Below are 23,235 nucleotides of genomic sequence, written 5' to 3'. Positions count from 1 at the left end.
TTTGGTGCCTTTGTGTTGTAATGTACACGCTAAAAATAAACAATCTTTAACTTACTTTTGTATTTACGAGGGCTTTGGATCCATCTGTCAAACATCATGTGTTCCACCTACTCTGAATGAGTACGCCTACTTCGCCATGATGAACGGAGGCCATTCGGGGTCTATTCACAACACCTACAGGCTCTCGCTGACGGGATTGCCCTGTTTTGTTTTTTTTTATTTTAATGACGTGGACGTTTTTAATTACTGTAATGCACTTTGATACGAACATGTCAAGGCTAAAACCACCCACCAAATTCACAATTGGCCTTAGTGACCTTGAATTTCCCATAACTGAGCGATAGTCAGCCTGCTCACTGCTTCAAACCCCTTTCATGTTGATGGTGTTACTGTTGCGCTCCCCTTTGGACAAAAACAGAACTGAACTTATATGTCAAAGGAGCAGCAGTACTATCACTCATCCAGCAGATGGCAACAAGTACTACAGTAAAAACACAAGTTTGTCCATGTTGTTTCTCCCCCCCCCGCCTTGTAGTATTGTGAATTAGTTTTCTTCTATTATAGGGAAGGCCAGGCAGTGATTCGAGGCAGTTCTAGTCAAGGAATGGGGTTAGCGGAGTATCGTCTAAAATGGTGTGTTCCGTATTGTAAAACGAAAAAAATATGTTTTGGACTGGGGAGTAAACATATTCAGTCATTTCAAGATATTTAACATGAAGTATAATTTTGCATTTAATTGCTTTACTTTGTCAACATTTTAAGGTGTAAAGTGTATTGGAAAAATTGGTCATCCCATTAATACCTTAGTCGCAGTCCTAATCGAAATACTTCTCTGCACTCGCCCTGTCACCCATCACACAGCGGCCTTACAATCAGCCACTGTCTCTCTACACAGATCACTTTTTATTTGCATATTTCCTTAAAAAGGGAAACAAACAAATTGAAAGTGTGTGTGTGTGAGAGTGTGTGTGTGTATATAAATATATATATATATTTAAAAAAAGATTTTAATCAAATTTATTAAAACTTGCAGTAGTGGACACCAACACATGCAACATGGTACAGGAAATGTATATCAACAACTCCTTTATGCCTATTTACATTTTTCTCTCTGTCAAAAAGAAAACAGCTGTTAACTCTGCTGGGTGTTGTTTACCTGTTAGTGAAGCTGGAAACGCTCAAACTAATCACAACATTATACATTCAGCAAGCAACGATGAAGTCATGTGCCGTCTGCAATACTGTAGCTCTTTCTTGAAATCCATACATTAAAAAGATTTTCCTCAAATCATTCAGCACACCCCCCTTTTCCCATTCCCTGGAGTAATAAAGTGCAATAGTGAAAGGCTCGTAGAAAAGTATGAAGAAATGCGACAAAAAAAAAAAAAAGAAACAGTATAGCCTCATTAACCCATATTTGAAACATAAGAATAAAGAAGGAAAAAAAAAAGCTGCATAATAAATGCTTTAAACTAAGTAATTACAATGAGGTTTCTTGTATGGTTTACTCGTCCGTTAGAAATTTTCTGTTTTTTTGTTGTTTTTTTCTTTTGCGTTTACTGAACCTCAACAGCTCGACATCAGATCAAAGCAAAGAGGGAGCCAAAATCCGAGACCACAGACAGATCGGAAGATGCAGAGAGGAGTGACGAGACGGACGTATTCGGTTAGTGGTTCACCAGTGTCCAAATTGTGCTACGGTTACCCTTGGCAGTCGCTCTAACATGAATGCATCGTCATTTACTGTGGTGTAAACAGGTCGACATTCAAACCCTTACCACACTGCAGATCTGCAAAAAAAAAAAAAAGGCCTCAAAGCGAGTGATGGAGCCCGTGCGCCCTGAACACAGAAGTGAAACAGAAATGAACTTTGACGTGTCCATCCACGAACGTGTACAAAATTCCCGATTTGGGTATTTTACAGCCAAAGTTTATATTTAGAATCTTTTATATATGTACTGTATATGTAGTTTGCCCATATCAGGCATGGTTTGTAGATAACCGCATCACATTGACTAAAAGGAAAAAAAAAAAAGAAATGATGAATACCTTATAGCATCTGGTGTCAATAACCATAAAGCTGCTACGGTCAACAGGATCCATTACAATGTTGAAACTATGAGGATAACAAAATATAATGCCTTCCACATGTTGCCCATGCTTTGGTACAAGGTTGGAACATCTGCCCACACATCCTTTTTGGGCAGACAATGTTGGAGGGACATACAGGTTACATAAGAAAGTGCCAGGTGGCTGCACCATGACATGACTAAAAAATGAAAAAAAAAATAAAAGATGAGAACATTACAGTAAAATGACATGGGATGCTGTGCACTGGTACAGTGGGTCTTACAGTAACTTATTTTGTGTACAAACGTTTGAAACTCAATGAGTTAACCGGGGATTCAGGAAAATATTAACGTCGCCGCAGGACTATGAAACCAGGGTCTTTTTTTTTGTTTTTGTTTTTTTTTTTTTACTTCATTACTCCTCTACTGTAAACATGTATCCATTTTCGTTTTCTTACAAAAATAAACTTTTCGTACTAAAATAAACGGCTCTTTCGATATCATTTATCAAACGAAAAAGGCCAGTTTAAATGCCTTTCAGTCGGGCAATGCATACGTTTTCCTCCATTGAAAAAAAACAAAACAAAAACCGCCATACAGTGAGGGTGTGTCTTCCCCTTGTAGTCCTTAGGTTCCATTTCCATACGCAGTTTCAAAATTCTAGTTATTTGAAAATTCAAAAGCACACAATTGTATTACAGTATACTATTGATTGCTTAACTCGGAGTAAGCATGTTAACCTAACAGTCCGTTACGATGGCCAACCTCGTCCGTATCAAGTGTCATCCTTTGTCGACCGTTTAAGATAATTTATCCAATAAATTACATTCAGCGACGACGACGACCGATATTGAATTGATAAATAAAGTAAAAAAACATTGGCACAGACAAGCGGCAACACCTTTTCTGCCTGTGCTGTTAGATTGCTCATCGCCGCACCGGCGAGCGTGGCCCCGAACGTCACTTTTCCGTTCCTGTATTTGTGCTAAGAAACCAGCGGGCATTAGAAAAGGGGGGATGTGGGCGACGGCACACGCAAACTCCGTGGCCGCGCCGCGCCGCGTGAGTCCAGCTCGTGCTGTCTCCACGTGTCATGTCTTCCGCAGAGATCAAGGTAACGTCAATCACATTAGGCCGGAAATGTCACCGTCACAGTCGGGGACCGATTTAAAAACCAGAAGAATGAGTAGCGGGGGGTCGGGGGGGGCGGGGGCCTTACCGTCCAGTAACTACAGCATGCGTTGTGCAGACATATGTCAAAGCATCCAAGTGAGAAACCACCTACGTAGAAATAACGTCAGAACCCCGAGCTTCAACTTCCGACGGGGTCATCGCGCTGAGCTCAGTCGGAGTTGAAAAGAATGCTGGTGGGAGCACATGCCGCCGTTTTCACACTCGGAAGGCTTCGAGTTTTTTCTATGTCTACCTGAACATGTTCAAGGTACCGGAGGATCGTTATAGGATTCAACTGAATTAGAAGAAATTCAATAAAATCCGGGAATATGCTGGCAGTGATCTCTTACGACACACTTAAAAAAATATGTTTACAAAACAAAAACTGGTAAAGCTACAAATTGGAATCGGGTCGCCATTTTTCTCACTGCCGGGTTGTTGCTATCGGAGAGGCCTCAGTCAGGACCTCCAAACTTCCCGGAAACCCTTTTTAGTGTTAAAACTCTAATAATAGTTTATCCTGTTTCCAGGTGGCAGCTTTAAGAAGATAGAACATTTTTTTAAGGAATAAAAAAAATAAAAAAATAAAAAATTCTCGCCATCGACCAATCACCGCGAGCCGTGTATCAGTGCAGTGACAGGCTGCCTGGTTGCGTAACGGCGAGACCAGACGGGCGTGGCCTGACCGTCCAAAAAAAACAACAAAAAAAACCAACAAAACACATCCACTGCGCAGAGAAAAAAAAACAAACAAAACAAACAAAAAAAAAAACCACAAATCAGTGTATACATAAAGTGATGTTGTGCTGCTGTTGGGCCTATTGCTTGGTTGCCTCCTTTTGTAAAGCTATGTCATCAAGGGGCCAAAGACAAGTCAAGTCCCGAGACGAGCCCCGCCCCCACGCCTCGTCCCACGCCCCGCCCCGATCCTCCTCCTTGTGGTGCTCGCTGCTTGGCTTTGACCGGCTCAGGATTTCACCTCCTCGCCTTCCGGCTCCACAGACAGCCCCACCTCAGACATGCCCACCTCCTCCGTGGCCGGAGAGGCGTCCGAATTGCTTCTCAGCGGGCGCGGGTACTCGCCTAAAGGAAAGAAGAAGGAAAAAAAAAATAATAATAATAATAATAATTACGATGAGTCACGAGGAAGCTCCACCGTTAATGAATTTCAACCTTTTTTCCCCGCACGTCAGAATTAAAAAAAAAAAAATTTCGGGCTGACTTCGACAACTCTCACGACGTGTTCCTTGAGGTTGACCAGTAGGATGACAGGGTGCCCTCCGGTGCACACATGTAGGCATGGCCAAGAGAAAGGAGGATGCTGCTGTCGCTGCCGTCAGGTGGACCGCCGGCACCCGAGGAAAGGTTCGCGGCGCGACAACAATACGCCTGCCTTTCTGACGTCTCCTCGACGGAGTACCAGGAGAGAGTCAAAAGAGATAAATGTGGGTTCATGTTGGTGAGCATGTGGTTCATTTCCAGAGATGGAGCTGACATTACACATAGCGCTTCTGTGGCCATGACTGAAAATTTCTTGACCCTCCTCCCCGACGACCTATGAACTCGTGCAAGGTCATAAAAAGGCAGCATAGGGTGATTGGTCGGGGTCATGCTTGTAGTGTTGCCAGTCTCCCGGCCAAGACACGGCACTATGGGTGCCTAATCTGACACGCTGACCGTGGTGGAAGACAAAAATATTGTGTAGTCTGATCCCAGCATTAATGGCAAATGTCTCCCCCATCAGTCACTCTACTGATTTACCTGTGTATGAGAGTGAAGACTATGGTTAGATTCTGTGTTGTAGTGGCCGCTGGGTAATCTTGTTCGACTACATCGAATGGTGTTCAATTAAGGATCGACAATTTTGAAGTTTCTTGCTTTTACTCTGCTTGGATCACAGGGCGAAATTAAATGCATAGTTGCACCCTCCAACCAGAGATGATCAATCTGTGAATCCATAACAAAAAAATTATATACAATTCAGTGTTTCCCCTTGAATTTTTTTTTTTCCAGGCCCGGTGGTACGCACCACAGAAGCCCTCAACAGCTCTCAAGCACCCTCGGACAGATGCCGCAGCAGGCGGTCTGCAATTTAAGTTCACGTTCACAATTTTTGTTCCCTCTGTATATTCAAGACTTAAAACAAAGTGTTCACAGAGAGAGGACGACTAAATAAGCTGCATTTATTGCACAAAAATAAGCCGTGTAACCAATGACCTTTGCAAAACATTAGCACATCATGTGCATGATTCATTGCTGCACTTTATCTTCCTTGGCTTGGAGAATTTTTTTCACCATTGCATCAGCATCGGAAATTTTGCCCCAGGATTCCCATTTATTAAAACCTTCATGCAGGCCCCCCCAAGTGCTCTTCGTACAGCCTGTTCCTGGGGTTTGTTTTCACTACCTAAAGTGAATATTTGGCTTTATTTAGTAAATTCTTAAATTTAAAGGGGACCGATTATGCTGCTTTTTACACGCGTTAATATAGGTCTCTGAGGTCCCCAAAACATTGAATTCTTTTGCTGAAAATACCACTCAGATTATGCATTCAAGCCATTGTTACATGCCTCTAAACCCAGACCGTTCCAAGATGGGCTGTTTCAGTGTGTGCGGCCTAAATTGTGAATGAGCAGCCAAGACCCGAGTTCTGAGCCAATGGGGTTTGAGCTTTATTTACTCTGTAAATGTTCACTGATTTCACCCTATCGGTACGCTAAAATCTGTTTCTGAACAAATACGAGGCGAGAAATAAGAAATCCAGTTGCTGAGTCTTCACTCATATTAGATCTACAAGGCCTCATTTAAAAGTTTGTTCCGACTTTGGCTGCCGCGCTCCAAGCTTGTGGGAGACACGGACGCCACACTGTGACGCATCAGGGATTTTCTGTTTCATGTAAACGTCAGAAAATAAAACAAAATTAATTATTCTACAATAAAAAAAAAACACTGTTTCTGTCGGTTTTGTTTGGAGAAGCGCACAGCGGATGGGATGGAGGTGATGACCATGTAAAGAAATCGGTGACGAGCTGACGGCGCAGAGAGTAGATAAAACCTTTGAAAGCGAGTGTTGAGAGCTGTCAGAAGGCTGAGTGTTTTGCTCACAGCGATTACTTTGTCATTAGAATACTTGACACTTTGGTCACGTCTAATATCCCTCTCCCGTTTGCAAAACAGTGCTGTAAATTGTATTTTAGACGTTGTGAATAGGCCATTACAAAAAAAAAAAAAAGAAACTTTTCTATTTTACTGTTGACACGGAGACAGTCGGTCGTTTAGTCGGCACATTTTAACGTCCCTAGTTTGTACAGGTGTTTAAATTGAATAAATGGACTGTACATTCAAAAATGCAAACCTTTTTTGCAGGGGCGTTAGTTTTGGCAAAAAAAAACCAAAACATTTGTTTGGCCTGACGGCGGCTCTCGTCGGCCTGGGGCCTGCCAGGCCTGTACAATTATAGGGATAGTACTGCAATTCAAAAATTTCCTGTCCCCTATTGGTAAACGTCACAATGGCAGTTCACGCGACATCCTTGCTGTGGTCTTTGGAATCCTTGTCACAAAGTTATTACATTGAACAGGCACTTGGAAAGTAAACAGTTGAGCAAGGGAGAGGATCTGCTATTTATTGAGTATTAGAGCCCCGGGCTGGAACTTGGAATTCCCAGGCCGAGGGAGCGTACAGAGTCATACGCTGCTGTTTTAACTAAACAAATCAAAACCTGATTGTGTGACACGGGACAGAAGAACAGAATTAAGCAGAATGGCAACAAAAGGAGAGCGTGACGTGGAAGCCTCGCAGCCTGGAAAAAAACAGATCCAGATGGCTCCATGGAGGTTGAAGGTCATCTGATGTGGTTTTCTTTGTATGTTTTTGCATGCCTTTTATGCTTGTTGCCTCTGCGCATATTGCGCGGTTCTTGTCGAGCTGGTCTCAAGGCCTCGCGAAACAGGGTTTTTAGAACCAGGTCTCAACTCAGGCACCTCTTCACTCCTCCAGGCCACCGAGCACCTTGTAAAACTTGTCTAAATAGCAGGTTGACGTGGACCAGGAGTTTTGGCCACCAGTGGCTACTCATGGCGAAACTATGCAACCCATTTATTTTATGTTTGTCACCGATTTGACATTTGAAAACGGTTTGGATCCAAGAAAGGTACAAAGCAATACTCAAGCAGCGAGAAGAAAAGAACGCATTGGAGGGAGAAATCGATTTCTTTGCAAGCCTCCTAGGTCCATGACCTTACTGGAGGAGGTCTGACAGAAAAGACGTGTGTTTCACAGGTCTGCAGGGAGGGGCCTTTGGAAGTTAATAAATCGCAAATACAAAGACAAAGACAGCGTTTCTTTGCGAGGCACTAAGACTCAAAAAGTTCAATGTTTTGGTTCATTGCTCCGACAACTGTGGCTGGAATTTTACTGGAGCAGACAGGAAAAGGCCCGTGCCAGTATATACACACCCTCTGGAACTCTGAGGTATAAAAGGCCAGAGGACCGACGCATACACACACCATTGTTTTTCCTCTATCTACTGTTAATGAGTGCCATGTGTTAGTCAGCTGTTGTACAAAGGCTAAATGTGGAGGTGTTTGCATAAGTTACCTTCATCTCAAACATTAAAAAAAAATAAAAATAAAAGAACCGAACAGTATGTTCTACTCTTGCAAATAAACTGTGTCATTGTATTTGGGTTAACTTGTGACTTATCTGAAAAGGGACCACAATTCTCTCTCTCCTTTTCCCAGGAGGGTCTGAACGAGGGAGCGCGGGCGACTGCCGGCCTAGTGTGGACTTTGGGTGAAACCGTTCAGGCCACTGAGTACGGTGATGAAGATGGTGAAACCGTTTCACCAAAGATGGACGGTGTGCTGCTATTCCTGTGTCCAGAAATTCCGCCTCGCCCCCCCCCCCAGGGTAATTAATAAAGTACTCTCTACTACTCTAAACTATCTGATCTTACCAAAGCAAGTATCGGGTATTTTAACAACAGGGTCCCCAACTGATGCAGTTTTAACAGAGTCTAAGAGAATGTAACTAATGTCCAATATATTACTGCACGTATTCTAACCATACTCACTGGTGGAAACGCCCTGGCTCTCGTCGGCCTGCGCCGGCGTCGCCGCGTGGTGGGAGAGCTGGTCCAGGTCTATCGTTCTTTCTGCGGGGTCCATTTCCACCGAGCTCTCGTTCACCGTGATCTCACTCGCTCCGGTGATGGGGTTGGTAGGCGGACCCCCGACAGATGTCTCGTAGTCCGGTGGGATCTCATACAAGCAGTCTGCATTGGTCTGGAGAGACGCCATAGAAATACTCTCTGAGTTCCCATCGCGGGGGTCTATCCTGTGGGCTGCTATTGCCCCTATATTGTATTATACGGAAGGAAATGAAATGACGACTTACTGGTATACCCAAAGCTTTCAGGATGTTCATTTTACACATAGGACACGTCCTGTGGTCTTGGAGCCACGGGTCGACGCAGTGTTTATGGAAAACGTGCCTACCCGACACAATTACAAACATAAACAAGGTATCATTTTGCTGAGTTTATATTTCTGTGCAGTGAACCAATACAATAGTTTACCACAAACAAATAGAACGTCATTGATATTTTTCTTTGGAACAATCAAAATAGCCATCTACCTGCATGGTAAAATCCTCACAACATCATTGGGCTTATAACCTTCGATGCACACTGCGCAGTTGTCAAAGTCCGACTCTGTTTCCTGGAACATATAGAAAGACAGGGCTAGGCCAACTCGCTTCATTTGAAGAAATGTTTAACTGAAGAAATCTAAAATAAATAACATGCACGAATGAATGAATGAACAAATAACGACTGTTTTATTTATTCTTGGAATAGAAAACCTTGTTCTGGGCAAATGACTGACATAAGCAGAGATGGCCACACTATGTGAGCAACTGAGCGTGTTTACATTGACAGAAACACTGATTATGGTAAGGTGAGAAGGTTACTAAATTAATAGAAGCATTTACATCTGCCAAACGTGACCCCCTGTACAGATTTTCTCCATTGTGGATGTTGAATCAATTAGTCGTCCTCTTTAACATTCCAAGGTTAATGCACGTTTTGTGATTGCAAGAAAGCCGAAAGAAAAGAAAAATAAAAGAAATAGCAAACAAAGCGGTCAAGCTCTTCCGTTTCCTTGTCAGAAAGCAGGAGCTCTCAATACGTTGGGCCTTCCTCCGCTGAACTTTCCCAACCTCTCGCCGGCGAGGGAGGAAAAGGAGGGCTTACCAATTTTACTGCTCGGGTGAATTGTGTTTTACAATTGGGGATTTGAAACATGCTCACATGTAGCAACCGTCAAGAAACGCTAAAGAGCCTGTCTTTTCAAGAAGCGGTGGGCCTTACCTGGTCTCCTTTCCTAATAGTCCGTACTTGCAGCTTACTGATTGCCTTTTTGGCGGCGTCTCCCAGGCGCCTCTGTAAGAGTTTAAAAATCCACCCAAAAACATGAGGATGCGATACAAACCTGAGACTAAAGATGTACATCAATAAGGCTGGAATCCAGAAAACGACAGAGGCATCAAAATAGAGGATCATGAAATGGTCTCAAACAGTCGTCAGTTAAATGTTTAGATTTATACTACACCAGGTGCTACGTTCTTAACACATACTACTGACACGATATGTTCTCCAAACGGAACTCACTGGTCAAAAATGGCTTGACAACTCTCATAATACATATTATATTGCACATTACTTAAATATAAAACCATACTACTATTAAATGTCCAGGATTTACAATCTTTCAAATCAAAAAACCAAACCATTCTGTTCACCAATCAAACCATTAGGTCATCGCGAGTTTAGATGAGAATAATACATTTGTCATCATAAGAGTGTAATATTATTTGCACAAGACCACATTCATAACATTAATTTCAGAAGATTGTGCTTATGTGGATTGACAATTTGGGACCTTAAAAATTTGAGATGCAAGTCAAAGTTAATGACAGTATTTATAGACACGGAATCAAACACTTCAAATACGTTAGACCATCAGTGCTAAAAGCGGGCACCATATTTCCATTATTATTTTTTTTTGGGGGAAATATGGAAAGAAGCCAGGCTGTTGTGCACCACTTTGCAAGGTCAGTTTCAGGAACGTGAGCAAATGCCTTAAATTGTACTTAAATAAAGTAAACGCTGGTTTGTCTCTCACCCTGGCAGGCCTCTTTGTAAAACACTTTTCAACATAATTCATATCGGAAATACAAACGACGGTCTCTCTGGAACCCGTTTCTAAGACAACCGCCGTGGTCAGGTATCCCCATCACGGATGTCATCCGTGACATTTGTGTTAACAATCACACATGTGAACAGGGCGGCGAGTATTTGCGGTCAAAGTGCAATAACAGCGACTTGGCCGACGGTTCGCCAGTTTCCCGTGTTTCCGCTCACCCAGCTGTCCGGCTCGTTTTTTGCCTCTCCAAAATATCCAGATCCAACACGAGAGGCCACGGAAAACACGTCCGACATTTCAACACATCAGCTGAAAAGGGCGATGCTTGGGTCCAACAAAATGGCAGTTTGTTCAATCCAATCATACTTCTATACGATTTACACACAGCGATGTTTGGCATAAAAGACTCAGAAGCACACTTGGCTAGAGCACCGTTAACAGGAGCAGGAATTGAAATACTTTGCATTACTGCGTGGAAGGGTTGTGCATGGTACACGTCGTTCTGACAAGTCCGCCCACCCCTTAGAACAACATTGGCCCGTCGGGCCGCGTGCTACGTACCTGGGTGCGGTCTCGTGCGTTAGCGTAGCGAAATCTCTGGATATAGTAGAAAACGAGCCAGGCGAGGGAGATGATCATGAGAACGATGAAGGAGATGGAGACAAACACGACCGAGGTTCGGCTCACGTACTTCTGCAGGTTTCGGGTTCCTATAGTGATGTGTACCATGACCACCACGTGGCGCTCCAGCAGGGCCACGATCTCCCGCCCTTTCGGCCCGGGGATCATGATGGCCACGACGTCTCCTGTACCTGAGGATTCATGAACAACACACGACTCAGAAGACGTACAAGGCGCCGTCTTTACATACATCAGCTGATGCGCAGCAGCTGCATCTGTGCTATAAAACACCCGTCTACTGACATGGTGAAATGCACAGTTTGCACAGTCGATGGTTTCGAGGAATCTTTCTCATTATTGACCCACCTAACATCCCCAACACCACACATCTGATTCCCACCACCGAAATAAAGACAAAAGAAAGAGATGACATTAAAGAGACTTTTCATGACCCAAACACTACAATCATGGTCCAACTGACAAAATAATCTCTTGAACTTGAACAGCAATTCTGAGAACCATCAACCTGCCATGATATAAAACAAAACAGACGAACAGCCCAAATGCCAATGAAAAGTTCCTGTGGAACCGGCACTGCAGTGTGCCAAATCTACTTTTCATTTTGAAAGTAGGCAATTGCCAATTCCATCTACATCCAGACTGAATTTACCGTGCAGTAATGCCAACATCATAAATATGATTTAAGAGGCCCATCACAATCACAAAAAGTAAAAAAACACAACGCCAGAGATTCTCTGCCACATGACGTTATTTACTTTTAAGCGACGAGTTAGGTTGTCTGCGAAGGAGGACGGGACACAGGGGCATTACGCCGCAGTAGTTTCAAATAACAGAGCGCGCACAACATGAGAGTTGGGTTGGGGTTCATAAAACCTGCATCAACAGCTTAGGTAATGCAGTTCCACCAAATCCCCTCCGCTGTCTGTTTACAGTTGTTGTTGCCGTGCGGAGTCATGGCGTGGATCCCCACGGTAACTCCCTCCCACCAGTCCAAACACCCTGTCACCACCCAGGCAGTCCGCGAGATCTGTGGCCCCGTGGGATGTCACCCACGCCCCGCACAGTGATGCAACCGAGCCAGAGGTCTTAAACAACATGCACATGTGTGAACCTCTCAGAGACACTCTGGGATTGAGATCAGAAATCTGATGAAAGGATCTGAATGAAAGGAGGGATTAAACGTGAGGCATAGCGACAAGACCTTCTCTGGGAAAAAAATAAATAAAAAAAGTTTCGCAACAGAGGTGTAATTAATTAACACCACGTGAGAGGTGCCTTCCAACCCTATTTTACAACAGATTTGTTCTATCAGTTCCACAGTTTCAACATTTTCCATTTTCCAATTTTGTTGACGGTTTCATCCCTTAAGACTTAGCATCTAAGGGCTTTAGTGTCGTGCTCAAGGGCACTTTGACGTCATGCTTACTGGTGGTAACATTGGCATATGAAGGGATTAAACCTGTGGGTTTACAGAAACCAAACAGTCCTGGCAAACACAACTTTGCCCTGCTGCCTCTATCAAAGGGCCATTCAATTCGGCTGAAACAACATTTCAATTGGTGAATAATCGCAAAAAACTTATTTCAAAACATCTCGGATCAACCCACTGTGTGCGCTACCAACGCAGTGGCTCGTTCCAAGATCTTTGCAAGTCCCTTCCCCTAATCCCAAAGTAAATGCATATATCTTCACTGCCCTCTAAGCCTCTTTAAAGCGTGAGCAATGCAGACGGAAGTTTTTGCTCAGGGTGGCCATCTGGACTGGGTTTTAGCAGAATTGATGCAAAGTAAGACCTATCGTGTTGAGCTCAAAATAGGCTTCACAAGAAGGTTCACCGCGTTTCCCCCCAGAAAAAAAATCGAAAATGTTCAGTGCGGGTAATTTATTTAATTTAATTAAATATAATTTCGTAACTTAAAATGATCATTTATAGCCAACTTTATATCTGGCACAAATAATTAAAATTGTACAATGGTATATTATCCTTGAAGCATTAACTCTCTCTTCTGTCCACTGTGTTGCAGTGGAAGTAGACAAAAATAGCTGCTTCCAAGACAAGACCATACATCTTGGCAGACATGGGCTTAACTGGTCATTTTTTGAGACATATTTGGCCAAAATGGAAAATAAAAGTTGCAGATGAAAATCAACTTTCATAGAGGAGTTGACCTGTTCAGTATTGAGCACTGAGTTGTACTCATAGTATACTGAAGGACTTCAGGGGCTACAGCGCAATACCGTAGATTCTTCTTGAGCGGCAAAACTACCACAGAATTCACTGCATCTACAGCCTTCAACCTTAAATAAAACAAGAACATCCTATAACACAACTTACATTTCCACAGAGAACATGATCAATGGGGGTCCAGTACGACCACGTTAAATATTCAACAATTAAATATGAGCTTTCAAAACTCAAGTTCTTCCACACTCTGTTTTATTAATAACGAGATTGATAGTATTCACAAGAGTCTCCTGCACATATGAAGACTTTCAGTGTTTCCACAACATCATGAGGCCTGCACGCCATATAAGGAAGTCCTCAAGAGTTGGGTTTTTATTTGGCTGATGCAGCACCGGCTCTGGAAAGGGAACTATTCTATCTAATTCACTGCCTCTCAGAAGGTGCCAGCCCTCACTTCCCTGCACGCGTGCATTTTTCCATTATGAAGCAGGACCACCACACTTGATGACAGCCCATCTATAATTCTGCACCTGCCTCTGTTTCCTGTGTGTACCCATCCGTCTCTGTCGTAAATGTCCCTCCTGACTGTAATTGTCAGGCCTTTCCACCTCGGATTTATGACCAAGTCATCACTGGGGGATGGGGGCACAACATCACAAATGACGGAGTAACCAAAGTGCCTTGGCTAATGGGTCAGGACCATTAAGATGCCCATGCACGCCTGTGTTGCGTCAGGCAGGCAGAGTCCGAACACCATTTCAAAGAAGTCTCCCCTGCGCACAGACCATGTCTCAACCACATGGCACGCACAAACACAACAGGCTGGACCCAACTATTGATGTCAATCTACAATAACATTTACCTCACAGACAAAAGAAGCACCCAACAGGTGATAAGTGATATCATCACAGATATTCACTGCATCCAACTTATTTTCAAAGTGAGACTGCATTATAATGCGTTGTAATACTTCAACCGTAAAATTGAACGACAACATAATTTTCTTCACTAATGAATTAAGACATTATGAGTTGAAAAAATGTATCAGTCTGGCATCCACACAAAGGGAGGCACATGTCCCCTGCCCTGACACATTAAAGGTGCATGGTTCCAGGGGGTCCCGAGCAGAATATAGTTAATAGTTTAACGTCACCATTCATTTGATTTACAAGATGATGGGACCAATAGAGAATGTACAATAATGACTGTTTTTGGTCATAGTTTCACTGTTATCGTCCTAACTAGAGCATAGACAGGTATGAAATTCCTTGTATAGAATCAGAATCAGAAATACTTTTAATAATCCCAGGGGGAAATTACTTAAATTACTTATATGAAATACTTGGTCCAATAAACAGATTCTGATCAGGTTGTCTTTTCCTTTTTCTTTTTTAAACAAATGGCTCATCCAACAAAAGGTCCATGCATTCCCACGATTAGTGGACCTTCCCTATAATAAACAAAGAGATGTGCTCATTCAGTCTTTTATGGAACTGTGTGTTATTTAATTCACTGACTCAATTATTATCAGCTGAGTCAATGCAAAAAAAAAACCCCAAAACAAACAAAAAAAAAAAAAAACACCAGAGACCCCCTTACCTTGGTGGGGCATGGTGATGGTGTGGTTGGTGCTGCTGGAGCCCACATTATAAATAACCACGGCGGACGCGTTGTTGACGGCAGCGTTGCGGATCTTCTCCCGAAACGTGCAATTCCCCGCGGCGACCAACGCCACCCAGGCGCTGCTTTGCGGTGGGAATCGGACACCGGGGTCGCAGGCCTGCCTGTCCTGCAGGAGAGCGGGGGTCACAGCCAGACCCCGGGCTTCCCGCTTGGGCGAGTGCTCCCCGTACCGCCCGCACTCGGTCCTCTCCGTCCGGACCGCGGAGGTGGCGGGGTCCAAGAAGGTGATGTTGACGAACGCGGTGTACCACTCCTCCTTCTCGGCCACGGTGAAGTCCAGGCACAGCAGGTGGACGAAGCAGAAGGAGAGCAGCCAGGTGGAGAGGGCCACGCTGCGGCAGGCGCGGACCAGGGACGCGGCCATTTCCCTCGGCGGTCTGACCGAGGAGCCCGTGCGGCGGCGCCGGCGAGCGGGGAGGACGGTCCGGGCGTCGTGCGGGGTCAGCTGACCGCCTCCGGCGCCCGCGATTGGGCCGCCGATCGCGATCACGTGAGCGCGGTGGACAGGAAGCCACGCCGGACGGACTACAAGTGGCTTATGGCGCGTCGCGGTAAAATGTCCGGGTGGAACGACGACAGCCAACGGCACCGTGAACAAATTGAACGGGCAGTTTAAAGGCAAACGTAAAAGCGTGTTCACCTGCTTGAATGTGTCGTTGTCCGTTTGCGGTAGGTTCCAACTCGACGTTCTCTCAGGTTGTAGCGTTCTTAAGGGGACACACTGCTTCTGCATGGCCATGTGGTTGTCGGTTGAAACGTCCCGGCCCTTCTCAAAACCCCCCCCCAGGGGCCATTGTCACAATTTCAAAATGGCGGCGACTCCAGGGTGAACAAAACAACATGAAACATTCCACGGTGGGTTGTTCGTGTGCTCAATTTGAATATGACCTTGATTGTGTCACACACGGTAAATTTCAAGGTAAAATCCCGAGGGTCATGGTCGACCTTGGCCTACGGCTATAATTCAAGATTCAAGGTTTTTATTCGTCACTTACATATACATACTCCCATACATATATGCAGTGACATGTAATTGCGTGTTTGTTTGTTTGTTTTCACATCATGTGGTCAATTCACATACGTAATGTCTTTGAGGGTAGGTACACCATTTACTAGAGTCATATTTCCGGATTGCAGGTCGACCTTTAGGTCTAAAATGGAATCGTGATTGAACCGAAATTTGATGAATAGATGTTTTAGCTCATTGGGGAGGGGAGGGGGGGGGGAGGCGGCACCATCGGTTTGAGTAGCTCATAAGTCACCGGGATCCACACCATTGTTGGTGCAACCTCTCTGCCGTATGCACACTGTAATGCTAGGGTCACATTGCCAGCGACGGGGCTTCTGGGCACCTGCCGTTTGTGGGTGTGTCTGCTTAAAATGGACTGTTGTGGGCGCGCCGAACACATTTCAAACCTCTCTCCTTCTCCATATTTAATATACATTATAAAGTTGGGGCTGTTTCTACTCATTTACATTTAGTTGGTGAGCTTTTTACTTAGCGAAAGAAAAAAAATTCAAAATGATCTTGCCATCCGTCCTTTCGTGCTCCAGGTGGGATATCTCCCAAACAGGAGCCTTTCTGTGTGGAGTTTGCATGTTCTCCCCGTGCTCACATGGGGTTTCCTCCACCTCACGTCAGTAAGGACCCCCACCAAAAACATGCACACATCATCGTCTGACCAGCGATGGACATTTATCATCTGGTCCCCGGGCGCGTCCACGTATGCTGCCCAATGCTCCTGGCTGTGCCCCCGGAGGAAGGACAAGCCAGGATGGGTCAAAAGCAGAGGATCCATTTCACCGGCCACCATCAAGCATGTGCATGTGTGTGTGTGTGCAAGCATGTGTTGTAGTGTGGTGTGTCACGTGATAAATAAAGACTGTTTCTTTCTTTCTTCTTTCAAATAAAGAATTGTCCTTAATGGAGAAACATAAAATGACGTGTTCCTTATTTTGTCGTTTAAGGGACGTTTTTCATCAAATAAAAAAGCCTAATCATGAACAATACGCAGTGGTCCGGGCATCCATTTTCCAAGGATCAGCGCCATTGAGAGCATATCTTCCCTCCTATTTGGCTATCGCCCAGCGCCCAGCCCTGCTCATTTGCATAAAGTTGAACTCTGCTCAACTCTCCTTGTCCCCGTGAAGCTGTCGGCTCGTTGTCACTCCGCCGCCGCCTGCAGCTGGATGAAGCCAAGCTCCGTTTGAAATGTACGCCAGGCAGTGTGACCGTACCGCAACGCTGCCTTACTGCGCTTGCACACCTCCGCATGCTGTCTTGCTGTTGCAATGGCAAAGGAGAGTGCAAGCTGAACTTGCATCTGCAAGGACGGTCCAGAACGGGACCCATTTCTTCACCTTATCAAACATCCAGCCCCAGTCCTCAAAGACTGGCACCTCCTGCTGTGCTAAGATTGCTTGTTTCCAAATGACGCAAGCTTGGAGAATTCTCCTGGAGAATACCTCCTAATGTGCTCAAAGAGGGCAGCTTGTGTTGGGGGGGGGGGATATTTTGGAGAGTACGAGAACCCGGAGAGAGGAGGACCTGTCTGGCCTCCTTCACCCCGGCAGCACTGCAACTCTTGCTGTACAACAAAAGACTCAAGATGCTGCATGTGCACATAGAGCTCAAAGTCCCCTTCTCGTAGCGAACGAATGAATCGGCAGATGAACATCTCCAGTTCAATGACTGTTGACCTGTTATTTTTTTTGACTGGTGCTCCAATGCTTGAATAACTCAGGTGGCCCCTGAAACCTCAGTTAGGTACTCGACGGCCTCTCGCTTTGGCAGTGAAAGAGCTGCGAGGGAAACCTGATGAAAATATTGTGTTCGCTCGATATGATTGTCATTAAGAGTTGAGGATACTCTACCCTAAGTAAAGACCTCTGCAGCAGACATGGCCCACTCCCAACCTGACCCTTTAAGGAACTTTCCGAGCATGAGATGTGTTTTATCTTCAATGTGAAATGCACCCATTATGAGGGCAAGCTTGTCTTCACCCAGTTCATTTGGAAACTGTATCCGGTTTGTAAAGGCAAAAAGAAGCTATTCCACTCCTAGGACAGGAAATTGGCCAGAACTCAAAAAGTGTGTAGCCTTTTTAACAAGGGACATAGCACGTCAAAGGGTGCCTGGGTCTGTAGCCTTGTTTGGGGAAAAGCGGTAGGGTGCCAATCTCAGCAGGAGGCTTGATCTTATTGCCATCCTGGAGCTGGGAAAGGTAGCCTGACCACATGGCAAGGGACGCCTTGGAAATGAGAGACTGAACACAATTCAACCAAGCTTCATCAAGGACCATAGACCACACGATAATACAAATGTGTGACAGGATGACCCTTCTCATGCCCACGCCGTGGTACAAAAAGATCCCCAGTATGGAGCTCAGCAGGAGGAACCACAACATAATGGTCTGGTCATTTGTTTGGAGGTTTTGGTCGGGTTAATGACAATGGGATGACGTGGCTCACCAATTTTCTCTACCGAGAGGTGGTTTGTCATTGTGAGGTGAAGACCATGGAATTCTTGATTGGACAGATTGCGTGTTTTTTTTTGTGATTCCGATTGTCTAGGTCACTGTGGTGAAGACATTACAGCGCACGTTTTTAGGAACCACAACTTCCTCTTCCTCTATTTGGCGGCAAACAGCTAGGATGTCATGAAACCTACAGTATTCATGAGCAAACCTATTCATATCTTTATACACTAGTTTTTTTTTAGGTAACAGTGGTACACAGCACCCTGTGCAGTACCCATATTCCATTATGGACACACCCCTGGCTCTATTTAGTGTGTTTTCTCCATATATGTTTTTTTTTTTCTGAAATGTTATGTGTCTTGCAAGAAATATTCTCCTTCCCACACTTGCATACATTAGTGGGCTGGGGGGAGGGGGCCCTGATGTGTGGGAAAATACTCATGCGTGCGTGTGTGGGGTATTTAACATGTCTGCAAGTGGATTTGGGCACACCTGGGTGACCTGGCCAATGGTCAAAATCTAAAAAATGTATCATATGGTTAGCCTCTCCCACTACTACAGGTGTTTCTGAAATTAATGTAACTCCGCTTCATTGCTAACTTTCACATGTATTTAAAGGTCCAGTCTGCATTCATAAGTTGGGCACCAGCTATACGGGTCTGTTTAGGGCTACTTACGAGGGGCCTTAACACCCAACTTTGTTGACATGCGTGCAGCATGTGATACAACAGCAAACTAGTCTGTGGGATTTTAGGCATTGCGACGAGCCTCGTTTCATACGCTGTTCCCATTACGCACCCTCTTTGTCACAGCGTAGGAATTAATCCAAAACATTACCACAAAGAGGATAATTTATTCTATATTCCAGTGAATATAGTGAAGTGTAGATATGCTATTTGTTTGAATACATTACTTTAGATAGTGGGGATCGGGGATTCCTAAACTTTTTACATTTTCAAACATTTTATTTTATTGTCCATGCATTTACATTGCATGTTTTATTGTCCATGCCTTACACTGGGATTTTTGTACTGATTTTCGGGCGCAGAACCGGACCATTTGCGCAAATCTCACGTTTCATCCGGACGTTTATTCGTGCCGTACCATCCCACCTTCCTGGTACCACGGTGTGGAATCTCAATCTTTGGTAAAATATTCAGAATTAATGGATTCAGCAGTAGCGCCGCTAGAATACCACTCCCTGCGTGTTATCTCTCCGCTCGGGTGCTATTTCGTTTGTTGATTTCCCGTGTCAACTAGAAGTAGGTAAATTACCCGTCCGGTGTATCCTCGCCGTTTATGTGCGCTTGAGCTAAAACGACGATCCAAACTTTTCTCCCATTACTTTATACGGATCTGACGAGTGACAATATCTGATTATTTACACACGCTTTTGTGTGTCGTACGTTTAAAGAGAAGACGATGCATATAGGTCAACCTAGGGCTGTCCCGATCATGAAAATGTAGCCCCTTTAATTGAATTGTCCCTTTTTTCATTATAAGCCACTGTAATAGTGTAGTAATAATAATAATAATAGTAGTAGTGTAATAATACGTGTCAAAATAAAATAAAAAAAATTGCAAACTGCTCAAATAATCGCGATGAAGCAATTATGGAATAAGTGTGACAGCGCTAGGTCAACATATATAGTGATGGCAGTAAAACTATACACTCTTAACATTCCACAGTCAGCTAATGCTGTTATTTAACGCAGTCCTCCTTTGCAGGTAGTACATCGGATTTGTCATTAAAATGCCTAAAAAGAAAACCGGTGCCCGTAAGAAGGCAGAGAATCGCAAGGAACGAGAGAAACAGAGTCGAGCCAACCGGGATCACGTTGACGTGGCCAAACACCCGTGCAATTCTGCCATGGTATGTTAAAGAGATTCTTCGTAATAATGTAGTAGCATATAATCAATAATTAAATGTGATGAGAGTCATCTTACAGTTGCCCATATCTGTCAAACGTTTGTTTAATCCACATGATTCTAACATTCTTTCAAACTATTTGTAGGAATGTGACAAATGTCAAAGGTAAGCCATTTGGTCCTAATACAAATCATCCCTTGGAAAAGTTGACTGGTGTTTGGTTTAAGCGGCTTCTCAATTGATGTGATTTTCTTTCATTCCCCTGCTTCAATACACGGTAGAAGACAAAAAAACAGAGCTTTCTGCTACTTCTGTTCCTCTGTGCAGAAGATACCAATGTGTGCCCAATGTGGTGAGTAATCTAACTTAGGTTCACTTATTTGAATTGCACATGTTTTATTTCTCACATTTTCACACCCTTCAGATGTTTAAATGGGATTTAAATACTGACAAATTTCAAATTGTGTGTCTTATCTTGTGATCTTATTAAAAGGCAAAACCAAATGCATGAAAGCATCCGATTGTGTCATCAAACATCCTGGGATTCACAGCACTGGGATGGGGATGGTGGTAAGATACCAATTCTTATTTGAATGTAAATGACTCCCATGGTGCACAGGTATCAATAGCACTATGTGTCACGTTCTCACTCTGCTGACTACCTTGCATGTACCTGCATTTCAAAGTACGTTACTGGATTCAAGACGTATTCCAAAAGATGTCATTTAAATCCACAAATGACACCGATCAAGGATGTTGCCTTTCCTTGATGCTTGCGTCTGTCTCTGTCACAAGGGGGCAGTGTGTGACTTCTGTGAAGCCTGGGTATGCCACGGTAGGAAGTGTCTGAGCACACACGCTTGTTCATGCCCACTGATTGATGCAGACTGCATTGAATGTGATCGCTGTGTCTGGGACCATGGTAAGTTAAGTAATTATTAAAATTCATCTTCACAAAGCTTCTTTTTCACCATCTGAAAGATTTTTTATTCTTTTTCTGGTACTGAAAAGGGGGGCGCATATTCCGCTGTTCCTTCTGTTTCAATTCCCTGTGTGAAGATGATCAGTTTGAGCACCAGGCAAGCTGCCAAGTCCTTCAGGCAGAAACATATAAATGTGAGTAATTTACTTGTTTTTCTAGTCGGTCAATCATCGACTTTTTTGTGGTTAATTCAGTGGATTCTTTTTGTGTGAAAGAAATAAGTTTAAAATTCTTTCGGACTGATTACAATTTCTTTAAATGTTAGGTGTTTCCTGCAACAGACTGGGTCAGCACTCTTGCTTACGTTGTAAGGTGAGGTGACTTTTATAGGCCTTACTACTTCTTTGGACTTTAATTATCATGAATACATAACAAATCTGTGTCATAGTGTAGTTAGTACTTTCCTTATCCAACAATTCAAATTTGATTACATTATTCCCCAGGCCTGTTACTGTGATGACCATGCCAGGAGTAAAGTGTTCAAACAGGAGAAAGGCAAAGGGCCACCCTGTCCTAAGTGTGGCCATGAGACCCAGGAGACCAAAGACCTCAGCATGTCCAGTAAGTTGCACCTTCTAAGACACTTTGTTTGTTCTTTGAAGGGACAACATTAAACGATTCAAGCGCTAATGTAAATTCTGCTTGTGTTTGCAGCCCGCACTGTGAAATTCGGCCGGCAAAGCGGTGCTATTGACGAAGGTTATGGCTATGGCGCCTCTGGCTACGAGAACTACTGGCGAAGCACAGCTTCTGCAGGAGGAGACCAGGAGGACGACTGTGGAATTGCTGAAGATGATGAGGAGGACGAGGACGACGACGATGACGATGATGATGATGATGACGATGACGAAGATGAGGACGATGATGAACAAGAAGAGGATGATAAAAAAGAAATGGCTGCTGATGCCATGGCCAGTCTAAAAGTAGATGACACCAATGCCTAAAAGTTCAAAGAAGAGCTCCCCCGGCCCCATGGGAGAATATACTGGCGTAATGCAAAGTAGTAATATTACACGTTCTCTCACACTTTGTGTAAGGTTGAGCATAAATAAGAAAATTAATATTTAGTATTCTTGGATTTCCAAGAATTGCATTTGGATTTGTATGTACCTGATATTTTCTGTTTATATAACATCAAAAATAATAAAGCATATGATACAGCACTATGAACCTAAATGGTTGGCAATGTTTTGTGCTCTAACCTATATTACGTTTTAGTTTTGATGATCACTTATGTAATTAAATCTTTAACTCAAAGAGGCAGTTTAGATAAGCGGGTTTGCGTCTATCTTCTGGATTTATCAAGATGTGGCGAGAACCGGAGTCTCACGCCTGAAGAATCTGGTGTCTTCAGTGAACTTGCCGCGCAAAGGCGAGGACAGGCCGCCGACGTGTTGTGGAGGCTTGACGGGTGCTGGCTCTCTGTCCTACTGATCAAGAAGAACATACACATTCTACATACTTTTATTTTTTATTTTTTTTTTTAAATGTCCTCACGGTAAATGTATGCACTGGAGACCGGTGGCTGTGAGGGAGTGGTGTGGATTGGGGAGGAGGGTGGTTAGGAACTTGGGATATTGGATGAATAAAAGGGGAATTACTGGTATAAATCAAATCCATACTCATCATAGTTATACTTTTATCCTCTGTGAAATGACATAAAAAAAAAAAATATATATATATATATATATAAATGTTTAAATACCTTGTCTCATGAATACAGGGAGTACAGTATCAGGGTCGGTAGAGTTTACCGGATCTTCCTATAGGCAACATGGGCTGCCGCCTCGGGCACCATCCTGAGGCGGGCGCGGAGAGGGAGTCAGGGGTGAGCGATCCGGGCGCGTCCCCGTGCCCCGTTCCGCCAAATAACACAAATTAAAACATTGTGTTTTTATTTGAGATGTATTTTATGTTACTCCGCTTCCTTATTGAACGTTTCTGACT

The 23,235-nt window shown here is 43.9% G+C and overlaps 2 protein-coding genes across 3 annotated transcripts; one reads left to right on the top strand and one right to left on the bottom strand.

Annotated features, from left to right (window-relative positions):
- Positions 1 to 4,115: 4,115 nt before the first annotated feature.
- On the bottom strand, positions 4,116 to 15,321 carry rnf150a (ring finger protein 150a; the record flags this gene model as incomplete). The annotated part of the gene is made up of 7 exons (XM_079998406.1): positions 4,116 to 4,325; positions 8,317 to 8,527; positions 8,640 to 8,736; positions 8,880 to 8,962; positions 9,613 to 9,684; positions 11,009 to 11,259; positions 14,874 to 15,321. 7 exons carry the CDS (start codon positions 15,319 to 15,321, stop codon positions 4,210 to 4,212), a joined length of 1,278 nt encoding a protein of 425 aa, XP_079854532.1. The 3' UTR covers positions 4,116 to 4,209.
- Positions 15,322 to 19,507: 4,186 nt separating this feature from the next.
- On the top strand, positions 19,508 to 22,448 carry znf330 (zinc finger protein 330). Of its 2 annotated transcripts, none has more exons than XM_079998980.1 (10): positions 19,508 to 19,583; positions 20,165 to 20,309; positions 20,452 to 20,471; positions 20,588 to 20,658; positions 20,800 to 20,876; positions 21,102 to 21,228; positions 21,318 to 21,422; positions 21,554 to 21,600; positions 21,732 to 21,849; positions 21,943 to 22,448. In XM_079998980.1, the coding sequence occupies exons 2-10, from the start codon at positions 20,190 to 20,192 to the stop codon at positions 22,230 to 22,232; spliced, it is 975 nt and encodes a 324-aa protein (XP_079855106.1). In that variant the 5' UTR covers positions 19,508 to 19,583; positions 20,165 to 20,189; the 3' UTR covers positions 22,233 to 22,448. The 2 variants fall into 2 exon arrangements, with proteins under 2 accessions (XP_079855106.1, XP_079855107.1); XM_079998981.1 differs by lacking the exon at positions 19,508 to 19,583 and adding an exon at positions 19,597 to 19,702.
- Positions 22,449 to 23,235: the final 787 nt, after the last annotated feature.

Source organism: Zeus faber (genome assembly GCF_960531495.2).
Source record: "Zeus faber genome assembly, chromosome: 4".
In the NCBI taxonomy this organism is placed as follows: domain Eukaryota; kingdom Metazoa; phylum Chordata; class Actinopteri; order Zeiformes; family Zeidae; genus Zeus; species Zeus faber.
The sequence above is the reverse complement of the archived record's forward strand: the minus strand, read 5'-3'. Positions and strand labels throughout refer to the sequence as shown.